Source organism: Somniosus microcephalus, chromosome 7 (assembly GCF_052327205.1).
Source record: "Somniosus microcephalus isolate GS21.2 chromosome 7, FLI_Smic_1.0, whole genome shotgun sequence".
NCBI classification, from domain to species: Eukaryota; Metazoa; Chordata; class Chondrichthyes; order Squaliformes; family Somniosidae; genus Somniosus; species Somniosus microcephalus.
Window position 1 is genome coordinate 266,791,613 of NC_140993.1, and position 24,779 is coordinate 266,816,391.

At 43.5% G+C, this 24,779-nt stretch overlaps 1 protein-coding gene across 4 annotated transcripts in view; it reads right to left on the reverse strand.

Moving 5' to 3' along the window:
- Positions 1 to 248: 248 nt before the first annotated feature.
- LOC147115304 (septin-7) overlaps positions 249 to 24,779 on the reverse strand; it is a 154,927-nt gene continuing 130,396 nt past the window's right edge. For 2 of the 4 annotated variants that reach the window (XM_085993728.1, XM_085993726.1), the window contains exons 9-13: positions 19,474 to 19,599; positions 17,469 to 17,489; positions 15,428 to 15,563; positions 7,641 to 7,786; positions 249 to 4,432 (exon numbers count right to left, since the gene is read on the reverse strand). In XM_085993728.1, the coding sequence (XP_085849854.1) occupies positions 4,393 to 4,432; positions 7,641 to 7,786; positions 15,428 to 15,563; positions 17,469 to 17,489; positions 19,474 to 19,599 (469 nt within the window). In that variant the 3' untranslated portion in view covers positions 249 to 4,392. The remainder of the gene's footprint in view (positions 4,433 to 7,640; positions 7,787 to 15,427; positions 15,564 to 17,468; positions 17,490 to 19,473; positions 19,600 to 24,779) is intronic. The other 2 variants (XM_085993729.1, XM_085993727.1) reach the window with 1 other exon arrangement.

Here is a 24,779-nt window from a genome sequence, read left to right on the forward strand (position 1 = left end):
TTCTGAAGTTGTATGGACTACGAGCAGATCCAAGTTCCTCAGTTGCAGTGGAATAATGTGTGCTGATAAAGTCTGTATTTAACATACACAAGGGACAATGTTCTGAGTGACAATATCTCTTGGGAGAGAACTGCAAGTCATAGAATTTTACAGCACAAAGGCGGCCATTCAGCCCATCATCCCTAAGCCGGCTCTCTGAAAGAGCTATTCATTTAGTCTTTATACCCTTTTAATTTTGCTTTTTTAAAAAAAAAAAAACAACTTGCATTTAAAGAGTGCCTTTAATGGAGAAAACCGCCCCAAGGCACTAGAGGCGTAATCGGACAAAAATAAAGCCAAAGGAGGAGATATTAAGAGCGATAGCAAAATACTGCAGATGCTGGAAATCTGAAATAACAGAAATGCTGGAAAAACTCAGCAGGCCAGGCAACATCCGTGGAGAGAAAATAGAGTCAACGTTTCGGGTCCAAACCCTTTGTCAAGACTGAAGAAGCACAGGAAATGAAATAGATTAAAAGGCCAGTATGGGGGCTGGGAGAGAACAAAAGAGAAGTGAAGAGACATTAAGAGGTATTCAAAACGAGACAAGATGGTGATAGGACTAGTGGAGACAAAAGACGGCTCTAGATTAGGTGTGAAATGCACTGGCAGAATGGGAGACGGCTGCCATGTGTGAGAAAAAGAAAAAAGGGGGGGTGGAAAGGACCAAAACAAAGGTGTGGATAAAAAACATAAGTAAAAATGTGATGGGGCCGAGGTTATGATCTGAAATTATTGAACTCGATATTGAGTCCGGAAGGCTGTAAAGTGCCTAATCGGAAGATGAGGTGCTGTTCCTCGAGCTTACGCTGAGCTTCCGTGGAACAATGCAAAAGCCCGAGTACAGAGAGGTCTGAGTGGGAATGGGGCAGTGAATTAAAATGACAGGTGACTGGAAGCTCGGGGTCATCCTTACGGACTGAACGGAGGTGTTCCGCAAAGATAGTAAGAGCGGTTGGTCAATGAGCTGGGTTTGAAGGAGGGTCTTAAAGGAGAGGCAGAGGAGTTTAGGGAAATTATCAAAGCGTGGGGCCACCAATGGTGGAGTGAAGGGAAAGGCTGGAGCAGAACAAAGAGTTCGGCAGAATTGGAGACATTGAGGGACTGGGAACCATCGAGGGCCAACAAACGACATGGGTGAGGGGGAAGCAGGACAGGATACTGACAGCAGTTTTGGATGAGCTGTAGTTTAGAGGGTGGAGAATGGGAGCCCTCCCAGAAAAGTCTGGAGGGGACAATGCGTGGATGAGGACTACTGCAGCAGCGATGGGCTAAGGCAGGGGAGGATGTGGATGATGTTGTGGAGGTGTAAGTAATTGGTCCTTCAAGAGGAGGATATGGGATCAGAAGCTCATCTTGGGGTCGACGAGAATGCTCAGGTTGCAGAGACAGTAGCAGGGGAAGGGAATCAGATTGGTGTTTGTGGGGGGCTGACGTTTAATTGGAGGACATTGTGGCTCTTCCAAGACTAGATGCCAGACAAGCAGTCTGACAACAGAGGTAGCTGGGGGGGGGGGGGGGGGGGGGGTCGAGACAGTTAGTGAAAGTCAGAGCTGGGTGTTGTCAGCGTATATTTCTTTTATTATTCGTTCACAGGATGTGGGCATCGCTGGCAAGGCCAGCATTTATTGCCCATCCCCAATTGCCCTGGAGAAGTTGGTGGTGAGCTGCCGCCTTGAATCGCTGCCGTATACTTCTTAGTTGCCCTCTGAAATGGCCTACCAAACGCTACAAAGAATCAACCACATTGCGGTGGGTCTGGAGTCACATATAGGCCAGACCAGGTAAGGACGGCAGATTACCTTTCCTAAAGTACATTAGTGAACCAGATGGATTTTTACGATAATCCAATAGTTTCATGGTCACCATTACGGATACTAGCTTTTTATTCCAGATCTAATTGAATTTAAATTCCCCAGCTGCTGTGGTGGGATTTGAACTCCCGTCTCCGGATCATTAACCAGACTTTTGGAGTACCAGTCCAGTAACATAACCACTATGCTACTGGGATAGCCTAAGAAGATGATGCTACTGTACCCTGAAGCTGACTCCTGGCTTTGGATGATGTTGTTAAGGATCAGCACAAGATAGATTTTTGGACTCGAATCAAAGGATATGGAGAATGGAGGAAGTGGAGTTGAGCTCCAAGATCAGCCATGATCTTATTGAATGGCGGAGCAGGCTCGAAGGGCCGAATGTCCTACTCCTGCTCCTAATTCTTATGAGGAAGAGGAAGGGGCCAAGCATTGATCCTTGGGGAACTCGAGAGGTAACAGTGCAGCGGTGGGAATAAAAGCCATTACCGGAGATGCTTTGACTTTGCTTGGATTGGTAAGAGTGGAACCAAGCGAGGGCAATCCGCTGGGGTGGACAATGGAGGAAAGGTGTTGGAGAAGGATGGTATGGTCAACCGCGTCAAAGGCTGCATGGAGGAGGAGGGGTAATGCGCCACGGTCACAGAGAATGTCATTTATGGCTTTGAGCAGGGCTGCGGCAATGGTTGAAACCTGATGGGGGCCAGGAAGAGGAGTTAGGTGGTCAGCAGTTCAGTGGGAATAAGATAGGTTGAAAATACAGTTCTAAGTAACTTGAGGGAGTTTCTTTCCAGGGGCCAATGCCCGAGTCATAAGGTTGTGGGTCCAAGTCCCCATCCAGACACTCGAGCACAAAATCCAGGCTGATACTCCAGTGCAGTATTGAGGGAGTGCTGCACTGTCAGAGGTGCCGTCTTTCATTGAGACATTAAACCTGTCTGCCCTCAGGTGGACATAAAAGATCCCACGGTACTATTTTGAAGAGCAGGGGAAGATCGCCCCGGGGTCCTGGCCAATATATTTTTCCCTCACCCAACATCACAAACAGATTATCTGGTCATTATCACATTGCGGTTTGTGGGACCTTGCTGTGCACAAATTGGCTGCCACGTTTCCTACATTGCGACGACGACTACACTTCATTGGCTGTAAAGCACTTTGGGATGTCCTAAGGTTGTAAAAGGCGCTATAGAAATACAAGTCTTTATTTTTCTTACACACTGCAGGCAGTGAAAGCAACAAAAGCTACTTGGGCAAGACTTGGGATACCATAGATTGAACTACACAAAGAAACGACCCAGCAGTGCCCCGAGTGACAGAGCGAAGCTGATCGCTATACACATGTAGAAACATGATCTTCCGGTCAACTGCAAACCCAAGTTAGACTCCCGGTTAACACAGCAGCAAGTCGGACTCCGCCAACAAAACATCACATTGCTGCAGAAAGCATTTACGTCATCACAACATTGTTTTATTATGTGACTCTGTACAATACAAACAAAAAATACAGAGATGGGTAACATGTATACAGCTAAATGTGACTCTTTCTCCCACCCCCCTCCCTCCCTCCCCCTGCCCCCCACCCCCTCAAAAAAAAAACCCTTGGAGGCCACGAATCCCATTTTGAGTAAGGAGATACAAGCTTGACTGCACTTAGCTGGAGAAAGGTGCATTTATGGTTCCCGAGCTTAAATGTAATGCAGTACTTTAGTCAGTTACAATAAAATGCAAGAGAAAGCATGATGTTGAACCCCCATTATTTCCTAACATACAAATGCTATGCTTTTTTTTTTTTAATTTTTCAGCATTTTGCTGGGCAATATATGATGAAATATCTAAATTAATCGTTACAATAAATGAAGCAATTACAAAAAAAGTAAAGGTTTTGCTAGAGAACATTAATTATTGAACGAAAACAGCAAAAAATCTAAGACAACACATTATGCAAGTGGCCGAGTTTCCTCACAAGCCGATTTAGTTTAAATATTTCTGTCCGTTTTGGGGACAGGGGAACACTGAAAGGTGGAAGGGAAACTGGTGTTGCCCCAGAGCCAAGATGTGTTCGACAAGACTCTGCTATAGCTGCGTTGCAATGAGGTTTGTGTGTTATTTTTAAAGCAGAGTGAAGCGACAACAAATTATAGCATCGTTTCTTAAACATCTTTCAAAGTTCCCACATCTATGGAAGAACAGACAATATTCTGTAAACAATCAACCACCAGAACATGATTGCATGACAGTAACACATTTATCTGCATAAAAAGGGAGGCATCAGTTTCTTTTTAAAAAATTCAAATGTTGTGTCTCCACATACATTACACCCCAGATAACTCGAGACTTGTCTAGCTTCCTATACCAGAGACTACAAATAGAAATTAATGTACAAACATAGTATTAGGTTGGCAATTTCACATGCTAATACATTAACATTAGAGATATTATAGGTGCAAAGTTGAATCCTTTCAAAAAAAGAAAAAAAAATTATGTCCAGGGCTGGGAAATTGGCAAGAAATACATAATTCGGTGGTCTTCAAATGTTTTAAAATATCTTCCCTTTCTTCTTGTTCTTCTCCAAGGTCCTTTGAAACAAAACAATGTAAATGTCAGCACTGCTCTCGTCAGATAAGCTGTCTGTAAAATATAACTAAATAGAATTTAAATTAAAAAAAATTTTTTATTTTTTTATATAAATGCACACACACGTCTTAAGCCTTTCCGAGGACGCAGCACGCCAAAAACCTACGCTCGATCCCTGACCAATGCAGTTAGCTGGTCTCGGCTGGAATAGTTCACAGGCACGGCGATGGGTCTTCATGTCTTGGGAGGTGGGTGGGGGCCAGGCATTGCGGTTTGCTAACCAGTGATTTGTGCCAGAAAGCAGGTGCATTTTTGGGGGCCAGGCTCTGCTCTGAATCCATTCATGTGGGAGTCAGCCATTGCTCAGTGGGTAGCGCGCTCTCACCAGAGTTCAAGCCCCACTCCAGACTTGAGCACAAAAATCTAGGCCGACACTCCAGTGCAGTTTTGAGGGAGGAGTGCTGCACTGTCTTTCGGATGAGACGTTAAACTGAGGCCTCGTCTCCTCTTTCAGTTGGATGCAAAAATTCCCATAGCACGATTTCCAAGAGCAGGGGAGTTCTTCCCAGAGTCCTGGCCAAACTTAAAATTTGCAGTCAACATATAAATCATAATAAATCCACTCGAGATTTGCTTTTTTTTTCCATGTGTCTGTGATTTGGTGTACACAAATAGCTGACTAAAGCGATTTTACTGAAAGTAGTCTAGGGGTTGAGTGAGCCAGAATCTGACATTTTCAGAATATCTAACTCAGCCTTGTATTTTCCAGAAAACACTGTACCTTCACCTGAAGCATTGCCAATTAGGCCATAGTGTATGACAGTTGGAGCACTGTGTGCAGTCTTGGACACCCCATTATAGACAGGATATTAAAGCTATAGAGAGCGTAAAGCATAGATTCACCAGCATTACATGGGGGAGAGAACTAGTTATCAGGAGAGATTTGAGATACTGAGGCTATTTCCACTGCAACTAAGGTTAAGATTTGATTTAATTTTTTTTTTTTTTAATAATTATGAAGGGTTTGATACAGTGAATAGGGAAAGACAATTTTCTATGCTTTGGAAGTCAGTGATGTGGAGTCATGAATCTAAAATTATCACTGAGGATTGGGGTAAGGAGACATTTCTTCACACAGGGTAGTTGGAGCTTTGGAGTGGTTGAAGCAGATGACAATACAGGGAGATGGGGAAAGTGGGGTTAGTTTTAGATTGGTGTAGCAAAGAGCCAACAGACATGATGGGCTGAATGGCCTCCTTCAGTGGTGTAAATTTCTATGGTTCCAACCACTGACACAAACCATCATTATTTAAACCCAGAAATGATAGGGCCAAGTGTGTAATGAGGGCGGCATACCTGGGCCGAATGTGCAAGGGGGGGGGGGGGCAGGAGGAGAAATGGAGAGGCAGGTATACTCGGGTTGAGCGTGTTGGGGAGGGGGAATGGAGGGGCGGGTATACACGGGTTGAGCGTGTTTGGAAGGGGGGGGGGAAAATGGAGAGGCGGGTATACTCGGGTTGAGCGTGTTTGGGGGGGGGGGGCGGGGAATGGAGAGGCGGGTATACTCGGGTCGAGCGTGTTTGGAGGGGGATGGAGAGGCGGGTATACTCAGGTTGAGCGTGTTGGGGAGGGCGGGGAATGGAGAGGCGGGTATACTCGGGTCGAGCGTGTTTGGAGGGGGGATGGAGAGGCGGGTATACTCCGGTCGAGCGTGTTTGGGGGGGGGGGGCGGGGAGTGGAGAGGCGGGTATACTCGGGTTGAGCGTGTTTGGAGGGGGGGGGATGGAGGGGCGGGTATACTCGGGTTGAGCGGGTTGGAGGGGGGGGATGGAGAGGCGGGTATACTCGGGTTGAGCGTGTTTGGGGGGGCGGGGAATGGAGAGGCGGGTATACTCGGGTTGAGCGTGTTTGGAGGAGGGATGGAGAGGCGGGTATACTCGGGTTGAGCGGGTTGGAGGGGGGGATGGAGAGGCGGGTATACTCGGGTTGAGCGTGTTGGGGGGGCGGGGAATGGAGAGGCGGGTATACTCGGGTTGAGCGTGTTTGGAGGAGGGATGGAGAGGCGGGTATACTCGGGTTGAGCGGGTTGGGATGGAGAGGCGGGTATACTCGGGTTGAGCGTGTTTGGGGGGGCGGGGAATGGAGAGGCGGGTATACTCGGGTTGAGCGTGTTTGGAGGAGGGATGGAGAGGCGGGTATACTCGGGTTGAGCGTGTTGGGGAGGGGGAGAAATGGAGGCGGGTATACTCGGGTTGAGCGTGTTGGGGAGGGGGAGAAATGGAGGCGGGTATACTCGGGTTGAGCGTGTTTGGGGGGGGGGGGCGGGGAATGGAGAGGCGGGTATACTCGGGTCGAGCGTGTTTGGAGGGGGGATGGAGAGGCGGGTATACTCGGGTTGAGCGTGTTTGGGGAGAGGGGGATGGAGAGGCAGGTATACTCGGGTTGATCGTGTTTGGGGGGGATGGAGAGGCGGGTATACTCGGGTTGAGCGTGTTTGGGGAGAGGGGGATGGAGAGGCGGGTATACTCGGGTTGATCGTGTTTGGGGGGGATGGAGAGGCGGGTATACTCGGGTTGAGCGTGTTTGGGGGGGGATGGAGAGGCGGGTATACTCGGGTTGAGCGTGTTGGGGGGGGGATGGAGAGGCGGGTATACTCGGGTCGAGCGTGTTTGGAGGGGAATGGAGAGGCGGGTATACTCGGGTTGAGCGTGTTGGGGAGGGGGGGGGATGGAGAGGCGGGTATACTCGGGTTGAGCGTGTTTGGAGGGGAATGGAGAGGCGGTTATACTCGGGTTGAGCGGGTTGGGGAGGGGGGGATGGAGAGGCGGGTATACTCGGGTCGAGCGTGTTTGGAGGGGGAATGGAGAGGCGGGTATACTCGGGTCGAGCGTGTTTGGAGGGGGGATGGAGAGGCAGGTATACTCGGGTCGAGTGCGTTTGGAGGGGCGGGTATACTCGGGTTGAGCGTGTTTGGGGGGGCGGGGAATGGAGAGGCGGGTATACTCGGGTTGAGCGTGTTTGGAGGGGGGATGGAGAGGCGGGTATACTCGGGTTGAGCGTGTTTGGGGGGGCGGGGAATGGAGAGGCGGGTATACTCGGGTTGAGCGTGTTGGGGGCATATTCGGGTCGAGCGTGTTTGGGGGGGGGGGGATGGAGAGGCGGGTATACTCGGGTTGAGGGTGTTGGGGGTTATACGCGGGTCGCGTGTACCTGGTAGAGTCTAGTTTTTGCTGTTCCAGAATGCGCTGCTGAGCCTCCCAGTTCTGCTTCTCATCTTCGAACTGGCGGCGCTTTTCCTCAAGTTCTTTGTGCTGCGCCTCCAAATTCTTCTTCATTTGTTCATGGCGTCGCTGGAGCTATAAAACACGAGGCAATTAAATCAAACGGGGCTCAAATAGGCCTCCGAAATGGTGTCCCTCCCTCCCTTCCCCACCCTCAATACTTTTACAATCCTGTACAGTTTACAACAGTTTGCTGCCTCATGCACCAGCAAGACCTAAAACGCAGCACTCATTCGACACACTGCTGAAGTGACAGTGAAACAGAGATATTTCGGTACGGGAGCAGGGTGAAGGAGGAGGAGAGGATAAGCTGTCACCTTGCCACCCACTCAATTCAAACATTTTTGGAGGGGGAATAAGCAGATTAACGAAGCTGGTTTTTAACTCTGCGAAGTCCAATTACTGGTATGCCATAATGATACGGCTGCCAACATTTAAAACAAATTCTCTCAGCACAAGATACAAAAGCTGCTATAGCTCTAAATTCGTCAATTTTTAAACTGCTATACTACACAACCCTACATCTAGGTTTGAAGAAAAAGCCTTTCCTGAAAGATCTAAACCAACATGCACGTGTCTTGTTACTTCACTTGAGCAAACTGAACAAAATACAACGGTGATTACACTTCAAAACTACTTCACTGACTGTGAAACACTTTGGGATGTTCCAAGGACATAAACAACGCTATGTAAAAGCAATTTCTTTCTTTAGAGTCATAAGAACATAAGAAATAGGAGCAGGAGTAGGCCATATGGCCCCTCGAGCCGGGCTAGATACCGTTCTCCGCAGCTGCGACCGAGAGTCCCGAAGGCTGTGTTGCCTGCCCGGTGCCAGGGTTAAGGACATGTCCTTGCAGCTCGAGAACAACACGGAGTGGGAGGGGGAGGATCCAGTTGTCATGCTCCACGTAGGAACCAACGACATAGGTAGAACTAAGAATGAGATTCTGCTGAGGGAGTATGAGGAGCTGGGGTCTAAATTAATAAGCAGAACCTCAAAAGGTAATAATCTCTGCATTACTACCTGAGCCACACACAAATTGGCATAGGGACAAACAGATCAGAGAGTTAAATGTGTGGGAGGAAGGGATATTGATTCTGTTCCATTGGGACGGGCTCCACTTAAACCAGGCTAGGACCAGTGTCCTGGCAAATTGGATAACTAGTGCTGTAGATAGGGTTTTAAACTAAAAAGAGGGATTTTTTTGGTGGGAGAGAGAGAGAGAGAGAGAGAGAAAAAGAGAAGGCAGCAGGTGAGGGGAAATTTAGTAATCTAAAGAGAAAAGTCAAGGCAATAGAGCAGTGTAGTGAATTTGGTAAAGATAAGCAATGTGTGACAGGAAGGGACAGAGTTTAAAGGTAATAGAGCATCAGTGAATAAGGTGAAAGCAGGGAATAATGTTAAAAAGTTAAAACTAAAGGCTCTTTACCTGAATGCACAAAACATTTGTAACAAGATAGACAAATTAGTGGCACAAATAGAGATAAATGGGTATGATCTAATAGCCATTACAGGTGGAGGTTGCAAGGTGACCAAGGTTGGGAACTAGATATTCCAGGGTACTTGCCATTTCAAAAAGACAGGCAGAACGGAAAAGCTGGGGCGGTGGGGGCTCGGAAGATCAGGAAGTTGAATCAGTATAGGTGGAGATAAGAAATAACAAGCAGCAGAAAACAGTGCCCGGGGGGGGGGCGTAGTTTATAGACCCCCCTAACAGTAGCTATAACATTGGAGAGAGTATTAATGATGAAATAATCAGAGCTTGTAACAAAGGCAATGCAGCCAGGGAACGGGCTATTTTAAACCTTGTTTTGTGTCATGCGACAGGGTTAATTAGTAATCTCATAGCAAAGGATCCTCTAGGGAAGAGTGATCATAATATGACTAATTTCACAGAGTTTGAGTGTGACATTAAGTCTGAAACTAGAGTCTTGAACTTAAACTAACCCAATTATGTAGGTATGAGGGGCGAGTTGGCTAAGGTAGATTGGAAAATTAGATTAAAAGGTATGATGGTAGATAAGCAATGGCAAACATTTAAAGAAATATTCCAAAATTCTCAATGAATATACATTTCATTGAGAATTAAAAACTCCACAGGAAAAGTGATCCATCTGTGGCTAAAGAAGTTAAGGATAGTATTAGGTTAAAAGAGGCTTACAATGTTGCAAAGTATAGTAGTAAGCCTGAGGACTGGAGAGCTTTAGAAACAAGCAATGGATGACCAAAAAATTGATAAAAAGGGAAAAAAGTGTAAAAGTAAATTAACAAGAAATATAAAAACAGATTGTAAGAGACTCTACAAGTATGTAAAAAGGAAGAGAGTGGTAAAAGTATGCCTAAGTCCCTTAGAGGCCGAGACAGGAGAAATTATATTGGGGGAACAAAAAAATATTTTGTATCTGTCTTCACAGTAGAAGACAAAAGGCATATCAAAAATAGTGGGGAACCAAGGGGCTAATGAGAGTGAGGAACTTAAAGTAATCAAGATCAGTAGAGAAAAAGTACTCATGAAACTAATGGGACTAAAAGCTGACAAAGCCCCTGGACCTGATGGCCTGCATCCTCAGGTTCTAAAAGAGGCGGCTGCAGAGATAGTGGATGCATTGGTTGTCCAAAATTTCCTAGATTCTGGAACGGTCCCAGTGGATTGGAAGGTAGAAAATGTAATCCCGCTATTCAAGAAAGGAGGGAGAGAAAACAGGGAACTACAGGTCAGTTAGCCTGACATCAATCATCGGGAAAATGCTGGAATCCATTAATAAGGGGGTGGTAACAGGGCACTTAGAAAATCATAATATTAGACAGAGGCAACATGGCTTTATGAAAAGGGAAATAGTATTTGTGACAAATTTATCAGATTTTTGAGGATGCAACGAGCAGGGTAGATAAAGAGGAACCAGTGGATGTAGTATATTTGGATTTCCAAAAGGCATTCGATAAGGTATCACATAAAAAGTTGCTACACAAGATGAGGGCGGTTGGGGGTAATATATTAGCATGGACAGAGGGATTGGTTAAGGGACAGAAAACACAGTAGAGATAAACAGGTCATTTTCAAGTTGGCAGGGTGTAACTAGTGGGGTGCTGCAAGAATCAGTGCTTGGGCCTCAGCTATTTATGATTTATATTGATGACTTGGATGAAGGAACCAAGTGTAATGTATCCAAGTTCGCTGACTACAGGAAACTTTGTTATATCCGGCACCGACGGGACTGAGCTGTTACCGTGTATCTATCAAAACTGCCGGACATACAAAGTTAATGTTGAAGCATACGGAGGTTTTCATCTCCGTATCTGACAACAAACACTGTTGCTTAGCAACAGCTTATAAACAGTCGGCCCGTACCTTGGAAGCGTCTCTGTAGCTTAGCAACAGCTTCAGAGAGACTTTCCAGAGCCCGACTGTTGAAAACAAAGCCACGAGAAGAAAAAAAACCTAAAAACGGCTCCTGATTTCTGCCGGTAGATCGAGGTTTCCAGACATACAACCTCCGGATAAACCAAAGTTTCCTGTATACAAAGCTAGGTGGAAAGGTAAGTTGCGAGGAGGACACAGAGCCTGTTAAGGGATATAGACAGGTTAAGTGAGTGGGCAATGTGACAGATGGAGTACAATGTGAGGTTACTCACTTTGGCAGGAAGAACAGGAAAACAGAATATTTTTAAATGATGTTGGTGTTCAGATAGATTTAGGTGTCCTCGTACAGGAAACACAAAGTTAGCATGCAGGTACAGCAAACAATGAGGAAGGCAAATGGCATGTTGGCCTTTATTGCAAGTGGGTTGGAGTGCAAGAGTAAGGAAATCTTACTACAACTGTACAGGGCCTTGGTGCGACCACACCTGGAGTACTGTGCACAGTTTTGGTCTCCTTATCTAAGCAAGGATAAACTTGCCTTAGAAACGGTACAACCAAGGTTCACTAGATTGTGTCCTGGGACGAGAGGGTTGTCCTATGAGGAGAGATTGAGTCGACTCTCTGGAGTTTAGAAGAATGAAAGGTGATCTCATTGAAACATAAGATTCTGAGGGGGATTGACAGGATAAATGCTGAGAGATTGTTTCCCCAGTCTGGAGAGTCTAGAACTAGGAGGCATAGTCTCAGGATAAGGCTGAGATGAGGAGGAATTTCTTCACTCAGAGGGTTGCGTATCTATGGAATTCTCTGCTCCAAAGGGCTGTGGATGCTCAGACATTGAGTATTTTCAAGGCTGAGATAGATTGATTTTTGGGCTCTAGGGGAATCAAGGGATATGGGGTAGTGTGGGAAGGTGGCGTTGACGTCGAAGATCAGCCATGATCTGATTGAATGGCGGAGCAGGCTCGAGGGACCATATGGTCGACTCCTGCTCCTAACTCTTAGGTTCTTATCTTCAATAAGATCATGGCCCATCTTCTACATCAACGTCACTTGCCCACACGACCCCACATCCCTCGATTCCCTTAGTGTTCAAAAATCGATCGATCTCTGTCTTGAATATACTCAACGACTGAGCATCCACAGCCCTCTGGGGCAGAGAATTCCAAAGATTCACCACCCTCTGAGTGAAGACATTTCTCCTCATCTCAGTCCTAAATGGCTGACACCTTATCCTGAGTCTATGACCCCTGGTTCTAGACTCTCCAGCCAGGGGAAACAGCCTCTCAGCATCTACCCTGTCAAGCCCTACAATTTTATATGTTTCAATAAGATCAGCTCTCATTCTTCTAAACTCCAGAGATTAGAGAGTCTGAATTGTTACCTAAAGGAGAAAATACAATTGCTATTACCAACATTAGAAGAAAGCTCAGTAATTAGAGATTGCTGAAACCATTATAAGGGTCCTCAATTCGTGCAAGCAGTGATCTAGACAGTTGGTGTCATTAATCCAACAGGGTATCTATCCGAGGTTTATACCCGAGATATCCTCAGATATTGCGATACTGTGAAAAATGAAGGCACAAAGGGAAATCAATTCTTTTCAGATTGGCAGGTCTTGGATGGTGGTTGTGCCCCTGGGATCTGCGTGAGACCAGTGTTCCATTTATATGATGGGTGGGCGGGGGGCATAGACACAAGAGGAATTATATCAAAGTTTGCTGACACTAAATTAAGACATTTCCCATCCAGTGGCAGTATAAATGAACCATATGCTGCACTGCGTCAACATTCACTAGTGAGAGACTGAGGCCCAAAGAACTATTTGGTAACTGAAATAAATGTGGTGCTATTAAAATAAATGGCTGTAAAACTATATATAAACACCTTTGGAGAAAGTGGATGCCTGGTTTATCCAACGATACAAGCATGTTCCTGAAAATGCAACGGTTGCAGGCAATGCTCATGTGGAGCACAATGCAAGGTTGAGAGAGTTATATGCTTCAATTTTGGTTTGAAGATTTTTTGAACTAAAGGCAAAATCTTTACACGTAATCTTTGAGGTCACCAGCATGGCTGGGGGGGGGGGGGGTTTCTGCTTCAGCTGTACAGACCTCATCTGAGTGCTACGTCAGGAAGGATATTGGCCTTGGATGGGGTACAGCACAGATTCACCAGAATGATACTGAAGCTTCAAGGGTAAAATTACGAGGGGGCAGGTTACATAAACTTGGCTTGTATTCATTCCCTTGGGCTTGCAGGGTGGTCTAATCCAGGTCTTTAAAAAAAAATAAAGGGATTTGATAGGGTAGATAGAGAAACTATTTCCTCTGGTGGGGGAAATCTTGAACAAGAAGGCATAACCTTAAAATGAGAGCTAGACTGTGTACAGTGAAATCCGGAAGCACTTTTTCCACATTAAGGGCAGTGCAAATCTGGAATTCGTCTCTCTGCAGCTCCACCTCCCGAAAAATATATCTGTGGATACTGGGGGTCAATTGAAATTTTTAAGATGGCGATCGATACATTTTTGTTGGGTAAGGGTATCAAGGGATATGGAACAAAGGTGGTTAAATGGAGTTAGGTTACAGATCAGTTATGATCCAATTGAATGGCGTAACTGGCTCAAGGAGCTGAATGGCCTACACGCGTTCCCATGAAATTTCGTAAGATCTAATTTTTGTCTTCAACATTATAAATTATGTTTCAATTAAAAAAATAGGCTACCGAGGTGCTGCAATAAACATGCAAAGGAACAATCTACTTGGTTGTTGGGTCAGAAATCAAAAGACAGTTTAAAAAAAATTAAAATTCAACACTGAGTATTCAGGACAAGTAACGAGTTTTAATCATGATGACTCAAACTGAGCAACGCTGAGTGAGCTCCAACTTTACATTTCCCAGAGTCAACTATTCATCATCTAAGCAAGGTCCATTTAATGTTTGATTTCTTTAAAAATTCCAATTATCTCAGTGAAGTGTGCGGCTCATGCAGTTTAGAAGCTGCTCATCTCTGGGTAATACTGAATGACCATGAGCTGCAGAAAGCAGAAATACCCAATTTTCTTCATAAGCCAAGCTTTTTATTCCACTTGACTCCCATTATGGTCATTTATGATATACTCTATTCAAAAACAGAATTGGGGCTACGAGGGAAAGGTCGACACGATTCATTCGTTTTAAGTCTCTAAAGAAGTAAATCGTAGCACTCTTGATATTTTCTTGGAGTTTCCATGCTCCTTTCCCCACAAAACAGGGGAGGGAGATCTACGCAGAGTCGCTTTGGGGGCAAGGTGACACGCCCAGCAATTTAAGTTTCAAACCAAGTCAACCATTGAAATCGGCATCCAGATAGACAGTTGTACTGACCTCACGTGGAGTACGGTGTTCAGTTTTTGTCAGTAAGAATTTATTGGTCTTGGAGAGGGGTTACAGCACAGATTCACCAGAATGATACTGAGGCTTAAAGGGTTAAACTATGATGACAGGTTACACAAACGTGGGTTAAGTGGAGTCATTCCTACAGGGAGCAAGTGCAAACTCCACATCAGGCAAGTCATACCCTATACGGTTAGAGTGTATAGTGATTATGTTACTGGAATAATAAGCCGTTGAACGAGCGCTCAAATCCCTCCATGGCGACTGAAGAATTTTAATACAGTTTTGAAAATCTGGAAATAAAGCTGGCATCAGTAAAAGTGACCACAATGCTGCTGGATTGTCATAATAAACTCAACTGGTTCGCTCATGTCCTTTAAGGATCTGTCGTCCTTCCCCGGTCTGGTCTATACGTGACTCCATTCCCACACCAACGTAGCTGACTCTTAACTGCCCCCTGAAGTGACTGAGCTAGCCCCATCACCCGACTGGAGGGTGCAAGACAAGCTACTGAGTTGTCAGCACAAAAATCATTTTCTGAATGTGCATATTGCTGGAAAGGCCAGCATTTATTGTCCATCTCACGCAGTCGCATCAAACCGCTATAAAAAGACTGCACGGACTGCAGTGGTTCAAGGTGGCGGCCCACCATCACTTTTTCAGAGCAACTAGAGATGGACAATAAATGCTGGACTTGCCAGCAATATGCACATTCCGAGAATGATTAAAAAAAAAATATGGCGACAACTCAGCAGCTCGTCTTGGACACTCCAGCAGGGTGATGGGGCCGGTGTGTCAAACACCCAGTTTCAAAAAAAATACTTCAGAACGCAGCAATTATTGCACTTTGGGAAGTGATCACACATCGGCAAATCAATATAAACAATACCTATTCTGAAATCCGTAGACGCAGATGTTACAAAATGCAAAACGGTTTGCAAATTGCAAAGGAGTTTATATTCTTATGTGTTAATACCTCTGCTTCGGAATCTTTCAGTTTCTGAATCTTCTCCTTGACTTTCATTTCGAAGACTTGTTCCATTTCCATCTCCATCTTCTTCATCTTTGCCACATGCTCTCTCCGTTCTTCCTCCATCTGGGCCAGAGGACTTCTATGGTCAGTAAAGAGGATTAACGAGTTAGTTTCACAATACGCAAAATACATGCACACCAAATGAAGATTTAGGATAGATGTGATTTAAGAGTTTTAGAAGAAACAAATCAGGGAAATGTTTCAGGTGTGCCAGGCCATCATAAGCTTGTCATCCTATCAAATGACTGCCACACTGTCCCACCTTTAACCCAAAACCTATGGAAATTGAATAGGAAAGGCTTCTTCATGCCATTGGAGAAATCACTGTCCTCACTCCTTCTAAATCAGCATGAAAAGCTAAAGGGAAGAGTGGAAAAAAACAACACTTTACCCCTTGTGAACAACAAATTACGTGTGTGCATATGTGCACAAACAAAGGCTTACTTAGTTTAGTTTTGAAAAGTAGTTCATTTTCCCTATAGGGCTCCTTGTGAATTATTTACTATTCACACCTCCAGCTGTTACAAACTTAAGATGGCTTCCTGGAGCCACTGCAAGGGTATGTCGTGTAGTCCTGGTAAACTCTCAGTGAGAAATACATGCATGTGACTTTACTGGTTAAACTATCCACCCATGGGATGTGGAATGAAAAAACCCCAGGAAACTGGGGCAAAGCAAGAGGACGATGACAAGACCCAACAGATCCTTACTTCAACAGGAAATCTTGTATAAGAACAACTTAATTTGACTATCTACAGTATGCTACAGCAAAAGTGCTCAACTAATATAGATTTTGATTAGGTGGGGGTGGGAGGAGAGAAGGAAAGGAAGTCTTGTTGTAGAACAGTGAGCTCTCAGTGAGACAGGCACCCAAAGGAAACATCCTCAGACTTGCTCATTTAATCATACTCAAATTGAGAAACACTTGATTTTCAAAAACACTGTCTAGAGGTTTACACTCCGACAAGTGTTTTCGAAATTAATCGTAAAACAAAATCACATCATTCCCATCAAAGCCAAATGATCGATACCTAGGGAAAACAAAAAGAGGAAAAAGGGATTGCAAAACCAGCCAGCAGAATCCTGAAGAAAAAGTTCCAGTCATCCTGACGGAAACCCTTTAGTGTCAAGATCAGTATATCAAAAGGTGACAAAAGAAATTGTTCTGGTTAGTTTTATTGTAGAGCAATGCTGGGGACACCACCATACTTCCTTTGACTAAAATCACATAGTTCTGGTTCTCCTAGATGCCCATCAGAAGGATGCAATCATAAGCTGGGTCACTTTAATTTCAAATGCAATGACTGCAGCACCATTTGCACCCCACTGCCTCCATTGAACAAAGGGGAAATGGAAGAAAAAACATTCATTTAGAGTATGGTACTGCTGTACAGCAAGAAACAAGACTACTTGGCCACCACTCCTAAAAGGACTTGTAGAACTGTGGAAACAAGGAGGAAAGCAAAAAGCAGTTCAAGATCTTAGTTACATATACAAGCATCGACGCATGGAAGCTTTTTCATCCTTCCTACCGTCTACCCATATGTAATATGCTTACCAGAAAATACACGTTTAACTAGCAGAGAAAGGTTGTTCTGTAGATTGTTCCAAAAATAACATTGCTAAATTTGAAAAGTCAAACTGTACAACTTCTGCTAATGTCTAAAGTAAAACTCTCACTATATAATTCTACAATACTTTAGCTTGAAGGAAAATATTCAAATTTACACTTTTTCAGCTTGGACATTAGGTCCAGATATTTCAATCAATCAATCATTCATTTTTCCCCCCCTACCAATTAGGTATTTTTTTGGCAATTGGAAATATTTTTGGAACAAGCAGTTTTTGTATTTGGACCACCTTGTGGAGATAATGCTAAAGATATGCCAGAAAGTTAATACTTTTGTGTCCGATGGAACTGAAATTCAAGTTGGTGCTAAAAAGGGCTGGAAAGTTCTGACAAATAATTTAAACAACCACTTACATGCCTTCAACTGTGTCAAATCTAAAAAGAAAAACAGATACACAGACACTTAGGATGAGGAAAACACAGCCATACATTAAATTACATGGAGAGGTTATAAAGATGAAATAAAACAGTTAAAATCTGACATTAGGCAATTTCATTCAATGGTGTAAATACTCAACTTTCAAGAATACAGCTAGTTTCTACAAACATTCTCAGATTTTCCCCTGTGATATGCAAGGTATCCAACTGCAAGTTAGTCCATCCTGTCCCGCAGTGCTTATAATTCATAGTGTGTGGGAAGACTAATTGAATTGGTTACAGAATTCCAAATATAAAACTCCTGGTGGGTCTCTACTTTAAACTATGGGCGACTGTTCCATAAAATGTTCACCGATCACCACGTGAAAAATAATTTACTATGTGTTGACTGAATGGGTCTTAAGATGTTGACTGGACTACCGATTGTTTATGAAGCGATCAGTGGGATAATAAGCCAGATAGGCCACAAAAAAATTCTACCCTCCGCACTTCATTTCCCTGGCCCATAAAGAAGCACGACCGGTTTCCAATTGGAGCGCTACTTTTCATAGTTACCCGTTTTAAGACAGGTGAAGTTTAATTGCAGCATAGTATCTTGCACATCACAGACATTCTGACAATGTTGGTGCCGGGCAATTTAATTCACAATCACTTTTCACTCCAAATTACTTTACTGAATGTTTTGATGACTTCTGTTGGAAAAACTTATTTCAGCTTTAAAAAGACAGTATTTCTTCTGATAAGTGCGCTCAATTTAAAAGTTTAAAGCCACATAGCAGCCTCCAAATTTTGAAAACATAATTAAATAATACTTGAATTATTCTATATTCTGTTGCCATTTTACAGTTTTTAAAAAGGTCATGTAACTTCAGAAATACTGCCTTCAAACTCCATGTTTTTTAAAATGTGTATTTCCTTTACACCCCTCATGAAAGAAAATGGTTAAGAATATGTTTAAGAATGTGGGCCAGTCATTAAAAAGAAACAAATTTCTTAAACGATAGCCCAAGAACACCATAACAAAATGTACATCATCTTAAAGCCACAACCTATCAATTGGCTGATTGAATTTGAAATTCCTGCAAGTTAAAAAACCAACATCAAATGACAACAGGCAGCATGACGGTGCTGAACATTAGGCTCCACAGTGAGCTTCCAGTTTCAGTTGTGTCAGTGCGATGAGCTAAAGCGTGAAAGCACGGCAAGTCTACAACTGAGAGGGAGCAGACCGCAAAAGGAGCATCGGTGCGGGCTGATCTTGCGCACCGGCTGATGAACGGATTACATCTCTGCATTGGCAATGGTCTTGGAGTAAGCTGCCTGTCCATCCATTTGGTTACGGCCAAGTGTGTAGCATAGGGGAGGCCATGGAAAGAAATGGTTAAATACTTCAGTGGCTTGGGATAGCAATACAGATGTTACGATGCTCTCTTCAAAGCCAAACAGCTAGAATCGAGTCCCAGAGCTGGGCATCTGTTAACAGGGCCGTGTGTTCCATCTTAAAAGAAATTCCACATCTTGGCTAAGTGCAGATGAGCAACACAAGAATTGCGAGTCCCTCCTTACATCGAAGTTAGGCAAGGCCAACATACATAAAAGGAATTTTATACTTGTTCCTCATTTATAAAACATTTTAAAAGCACTGTATACAATCAATTACTGCAGAGCAGGATATTCTTCTCCATCAGTGCAGAGAACAAACTTTTGGGAAGCTCTGAGAAAGTGGATTAGAAATTTTTCTTGTGGAAGTGGAACAAAGACGCAGCATTTTAAGCACAACAGACTGCATAAGGTTTCCAGATGTTGGCTTACTGAGGACACCATTTTGCACACCATGAATGCATAGAAAGAATCTCAAGGTCTGTAGAACATTTTCAGTAAAGCCTGTTAATGGTTTTGATGGCCATCATTTACTTTGTGTAAAGAAGTTAAAGGGTTAAGTAAATGCCCCAACAGCGAGAGGATAAAAGAAGTTTCTTACTTAGTCAACTGGCCTTTGTTTTTATTGTTATCAACACCATTGTACGTGACTGCAGCCAGCTTTCTGCTCCTGTAGTTCTCATAGTGAACGTTGTTGGTCACATCCTTCAGATCCTGCATGTGAGTTCTATGTAAAACGGGAAACCAGCAGATTACACAATCTGGCCGACAATTCACACACCACGGAATACCATTGCAAACCAAGTTCCATGTGCATAATAGCCATCTCTAATATTTAGCCAAGGTGGTGGCCAAATGTTTCATTTTACAAGCTTTAATATAAAGCATTCCAGGGCATAATAACTACTTACATTAGGATTCTACATCAATGTGCATTGTCCTCATTTGGAGTAGTTTATTTAAATGAGTAACATTTCATTTTAAAATCCATTTTTGGAGTAAATTTCAGGACAGCTGACAAGTTGAGCCAAATTCAAAGCTATTGTACTGGGACAATCACTGAAAACTTGTGAAACTGCCTGAACTTCTAACACTCAATAATTCCAGGGGATCCCCTCGTCTGTGCTACATATAACCATAATGTTCTACATATTAAAAGGGCACGACTCCATCTTAGCAATGAGCAAGACCTCTGGCTCCAAGTGTGTTTGAATAAAAACTGGTTCACACAAAATGTGCATTCAGCAAAAACAAACGGCAGAGTTTGCGCCAACAGCTTGTTTCCATCATTATAATAGCCCACACATTCAATAGGTTTCAACGGAGATGGATCTACATCAGGTGTGGGATGATAACTGTGTAACTAACCTCCAGAGGCCGACAAGAAACTCAGGCTTTTCACAGCAACTCAAGACAGTCAAGTCTTTTGTACATGGAGCTGGGCTAAGTGCTCGTAAGCTCCAACTGGCTGACAGCCACCCTACAATCAAATCTTTAGGCTACACATGCCAGCAAGTAGATTCTGTACTGAGTCGCAACATTCAGCCTGCGAACTGTTCATTCTATTCTTTCTTGTAACACTGAAGCAGAATACAAATAGCGCTTTAACCATTAAAGTCTTCAAACTTATGAAATAAAGGATACAAGAACATAGTACACAGAGGCTTGATCACAGCCAAACTATCATTCCTTTGTAGACAAGCCAGTTTTATAACAGAAGAGAGTTTGTTCTACATCCCTATTTATACTCCATTGCCAAAGTAAATTACATCAATGTTCAAACTGATCCTTCGAGCTATTCCCTGGATGACATCCACCCGACAATTACGGGTCTTGCTAGGTTTCTGTAAGCCATGCCTCAAGATTCAAGCAAAGATGTGAATTTAACTTTCCAAAATGTACACGCAACAAAAAAAAGTGTGCTTTCCTTTTCTGTTTCCAGCTTGCTCTTGTTCCTTTCTCGTACAGAATCATTTAAATTGCAGAAACTCGTACTTCAAAAAGGGACCAGAGTAAAATCTCTTTGGTGACCTGGTGTTCAACAACCTATTTACAGCAAACACCTAGTGTCCCATACCATTCTCACTTCAATTCTGAAATGCATGTACACATCGATATTTTCAAAACTCAACAATCCCTTAGTCCTTCTGTTTCTACACTAAGAAGCCTATATTATTCAGAAATGTTAATATTTAAAACAATTAATCCTGTGAATATCTCCTGCATTTACTAACTGGGAAAGCACCAATTAAAAAGTTTAAGGCCAAATTCAATTTACGTAGGAAAGAAGTTGCGTTCCCAAGTCTGAAGGCCATAGCCAGTTAAAAGCATAATAAATTTCAATAATGTATTGCGCGCTCGCCCTTCAAGAATCTGGAAAATAGGTTGGATTTGCGAGAGAGAGCATTTCTCAGCAACTTCTTAGAAGTAGATTCATCAGTTCATTCAGCGATTCTTCAAATCTGATCATTTGCAGCAGCTTTGACAATGGCGTCTGATCCCCCACCCGAGGATCAATACACTGCAGCTGGTTAGAACCTAATCAATGTGTATTAAATTGGAGGATTAAATCCGGCTTTAAAGCTGGATGGCTTAATTGTGACACGAACTTTCACACATGCCTTTCCAGCTTCCCCCACCACCCCTAAAACAAATCGCACTCTAAACTACTGAAAACGACCCGGTTCACTGGGTATATTGGATTCAACTGTAAATCATACTAAACACTGAACTGGCAATGGTAGCAACCCACTCCTGCAGTGTAAAAGATTAGTTAACGATGTACATATATCACACTAGAACATGGGATATATGGATAAAAATGGTTTGCAGAAGTAATGTGATATATGACTGGTGAGTAATTTATTTGGCAGTGACAGGAGTTTAGTTTTTACGATGAACATTATAAAAATACATAACCAATAAATACTGTAAAGTGAAGCCCTACGCAGTTTTCCAACCATTTCCTCATATTAAGCCACAAGATTATGGGGCTTGCAGATAGGAAAATTATGGTCGAGTAAAATTACTTGGTAGAAAATTAATTTCTCCTCCAAATCATTATGTTTAAATGGTCACTTTCGTAAGGCATTTACTGTCAGTCAGCAGATGTGAAAAAAAGTGTTATTTGGAATGCCCCTCCCACACACACATTGCCCAGAATACATGGGAACAATACCGTTTAAGGTCATTCTCTCGTTTTCATGTAGCAGGGTTGTGCTATAGCCCATCACTTACATAAATCTGAGCAGGTCTTTTGTTTTTGCTAACAGTAGGAACCTTTTACAATTAACTTTTAATAAAAATGTCACCAATATGGAGCTCATTACAGATGTGAAATACCAATGGAGGTTCTTTTTTGGGGGGGGGGGGGGAAGAGAAGAGATGGAAAAACACATCAAAATCCCTTTGTTCTATAAATGACTTCAAATATAGACCAACACTGATCTAGAATATTAAAATTCTAGTTTTGTTACTCAAGTATCTTATGTATTGACATACGTGGCATACTTGACAGCTTTTGAAATTCTGAAACAAAAAATTAATTATTGGTGAGAGAACGTAAATGGATACAGCTGACCAGAGTGATCACACTTGAAGCTGCCTACCTGCCAACAAACACCCAGCTTTGCTGTAGCAGATAGCCCAGCCTTCCCCCACCACCCCCCTCAAAAGCTGACAACTTCAACGGACAACTGAAAAACAGTGAATAAAGGTCTAGGGACAAGGTCACTGACGGAAGCAACTGATGAAGTTAAATTCCTTTCTGTTACATTCGATGACAGGATTATTGGTGTTTTCAGATCACAATCTGCAATTCAATTTGTTTTTCGATACAACGCCGCTTTGAACACCCCCACTCAAAGTAGCGCTCACTCTCCCCACCATGGCTCAGTATCAGCAAATTCACCACAGGAATTTGGATGGATAATGACAAAGCTGTTCAGGCATGAAATAAGAAACTGATGTGAGCATAGTACAGTTGTGAACTGTCCACATTGGTGCGCTCAGTTTCCCTGCCCCCGTTGGCACGGTGTGCGGAGGCCTCAAAACTGATTTCCAGATCCCCCCTCTCCTCCAATAGGGGCTGGAAAAGCTGACTGAATGTGAAAAGCAGGCACTTGGCTACTGTGAAACTGCCCGTCTAAATTGAGGTAAAGAGCAACAAATCATTTGCAAATGATTATAAACTTAGGCTGCTTTTACAGTTTAAACACAATCTTTCAAGGAAGGGATTAGAAATCCATGTTCCATCAAGATGTCTTTTTCGATTCAAGATAATCAGATAGTGCCTGTGCAGTTTAAGGATACCAAACACAATTCATTTTGTAAACATTCACTTCTACACCTCAAAGAAATGGCAACTTCCTCTTGAGAATGCAGACAATGTAATGACTAAATTATAATTTGCGCCAAAAAGATAGGCTTACATTTTAATTATACAACATAATGAGTGTACAGTTGTAAAAGAAATAGTTGAGTTGAATACAATTTGTTGAAAGCTGGGCTGGTGGGCAATGTCCCCTCTAATTTTTTTGGGTGTGCGACCCCTTTAGCAGGTTGTGCATCCCAAATTTCCACGCATGCGCAGTTTTTCCCCCATTGTAAAACCGGTAAATGGCCTGCGCAGAACCTTCAGACGGGCAGCACAGCTCAACGGGAACAGTTAGTGGGATGATCAGAGGTTTACAAGACCTTGTATGGTCTTGGTTTGGGACTTCGGTTTGCTTGATACGGAGCCTTGGAGCGCTGGCCATAGCAACGAAGTGGCTGATGGGCTGCATTATCTTTTAGTCTTTGGGCTCTGAGAGACAGTGGTGAAGCAGCATTTACTGCCCAAACCTAGTAACCCTGAGAGCATCAACAGTCAACCATCTAGCGTGGAACTAAAGTCACATGTAGGCCAGACTAGGTAGGGCTGGCAGGTTCCTTCGAGTTAAAGGAGGCCCGGGGGGGGGGGGGGGGGGGGGGGGGGGGAAAAGGGAAGGAAGAAATCCTGTTGTTTTCATCACTCAAACTCTCCTCCTTTGAAGGGGAAGCATCTAAAGGCAGTTCAATGCCAGGTAGCAAAAAGGGCACTAAGCTATATGTGAGCAAGGCCCGACACAAAGTTACTTGCGAGATGAAATCATGCAACAGTGAGGCAGTGGTGGCATTTCACACTTCGAGGGAAGCGAAGAATAAAGTGCCATGGTGTCCCAGGATCACAATCGGGAGTAGTTAGTGTCATGGATACTAAATGATATGCATGGTTGCAAGTCAATGTCAAAGTCCTCAATGGGTACATGAATTCATACAAGATACTATTGATCTACTTCCATGGGTGACACCAACCTGAGTCACCTCACTGCAGCTATAGTCCAGTAAGGCACACTCGAATGGCCCGGTTTTTGGCTCCACTAGACAAATGAGTTCAATGTCACTTCTACCAAAGAAGGTGGGTTAGTAAAGCAGACCTATAATAGTACAGCTGTTGATTTTCTTGAGGCCCTAGGTGTGTGTTTTAGCTGAAAATCCTAAGCAATTTACAGGAAGCCATGCGTTACAGTGAGGTACCTTAAGCACGCTGCATTTCATGTGGTAATTAAATCTGGACATTATTTTCATCATCTTGATTTGGCACTGGTGAAGCTTGAACCGCAACTGGAATTAATTCAGCTTTCAATGGCAGGACTCCACTGCCAAAATGTGTTTTTGTAGGAATGATGTAGCAGCAACATCCCATCAGGTTTTGGAACATTTTCCTTTATAAAACACTAGTTTGGCCCCAGCTGGAGTACGGAGTCAAATTCTGGGCACCACACTTTAGGAAGGACATGAAGGCTTTGGAGAGAGTACAGATGAGATTTACTAGAATGGTTCTAGGGATGAGGGAATACAGTTACGTGGATAGACTAGAGAAGCTGG